Below are 1,117 nucleotides of genomic sequence, written 5' to 3'. Positions count from 1 at the left end.
AAGCCTCACTACCGTCACGTCTCATACGGTGGTTGTAACTGTGCCACCGGGGCGAGCGGTGGCAGTATTTCCCCTGTTCCTGCGCCTGTCCTCACAGTGCCTCACGTTGTGGGTTCGGAGCAGTGTGGGCTCCAGGAGGCGCACAGGGTCGGTCTGTCCCTTCCCTGGGAGCCAGCTCCTGCTGGGAGAGTAGCCTCGCCCTGGGATCAGCTGACAGGCCGTCTTCTGTTTTCGACGCTGCCCCCACTGAGCTGTTGGCGGCGCTGTCTGTTTCTTTCTGGCCCGCAGAGCGACGGGACGCTGTTGGCCACAGGCTCCTATGATGGTTTTGCGAGGATATGGACGGAAGATGGTGAGCCCGGCCTGCCTCGTGTGGGGTGGGGGCAGGCGTGCCCCAGTGTGGAATCACCCAGTGAGCCGACCGTGGCTTTGAAGTCAACCTGTTTGTTGTTTCCCTACGCAACAGGCAACCTGGCCAGCACCTTAGGGCAACACAAAGGCCCCATCTTTGCCTTGAAATGGAACAAGAAGGGGAATTACATTTTGAGTGCTGGTGTAGACAAAGTGAGTATTAGCTTCACGTAGGTGTCTCTCGTCTGCACATGCTTATTTATTTTTAATCTCTGGATCACATCCTGGGTTTTGTTTGTTTGTTGTTTGGCGTTTTAATGCTGAGAATTTCTGCTTCTTAAGATAGCAGAAGAGGTTTATTCGGTTTTGTTTTTGTGGGTTTGATGTTACTGTTCATTTATAATACGTATGCTCTCAATATAGTCTACCGTTCCACAGACCTTTGTGCCAAACTTCCCCCCCTGTTTTTGAGGTGCATTATTCAGTGACACAGAAAGTCCCCAGATTGCATTTATGCAACGCTTGAACAAGCAAAGGGGTGTGGGATGCACTGGACGGAAACCCTTCACCACTGGGCCATTTTGGAAACACGGACTGTCTTCTCTCGAGAGGCCAGGCTTCTGTTTCCCTGATTCAATACATCGTTACGTCCTGTGGAAGGGCTGCGGGCCTCTCCGAGCACGAGCACGGGAGTAGAGCGGAGCCGCGCACGAGCGGGCGCGCCCCTGGCGGCCACGGAGCCCCTGGACGGGGCTGCCGGTGGATG

General features: G+C 54.7%; 1 protein-coding gene across 1 annotated transcript in view; it reads left to right on the top strand.

Moving 5' to 3' along the window:
* The window catches only part of LOC121026218 (F-box-like/WD repeat-containing protein TBL1X), a 3,917-nt gene extending 3,312 nt beyond the window's left edge, over positions 1 to 605 (top strand). Inside the window, exons 4-5 of the mRNA XM_040469087.1 lie at positions 289 to 352; positions 467 to 605. Coding sequence (XP_040325021.1) covers positions 289 to 352; positions 467 to 585 — 183 coding nt within the window. The 3' untranslated portion in view covers positions 586 to 605. The remainder of the gene's footprint in view (positions 1 to 288; positions 353 to 466) is intronic.
* The last annotated feature ends 512 nt before the right edge of the window (positions 606 to 1,117 follow it).

This window comes from Herpailurus yagouaroundi, unplaced genomic scaffold, assembly GCF_014898765.1.
Source record: "Herpailurus yagouaroundi ecotype Mexico unplaced genomic scaffold, PumYag 67827, whole genome shotgun sequence".
Taxonomy (NCBI): domain Eukaryota; kingdom Metazoa; phylum Chordata; class Mammalia; order Carnivora; family Felidae; genus Herpailurus; species Herpailurus yagouaroundi.
This window is presented reverse-complemented; position numbering and strand designations above follow the sequence as displayed.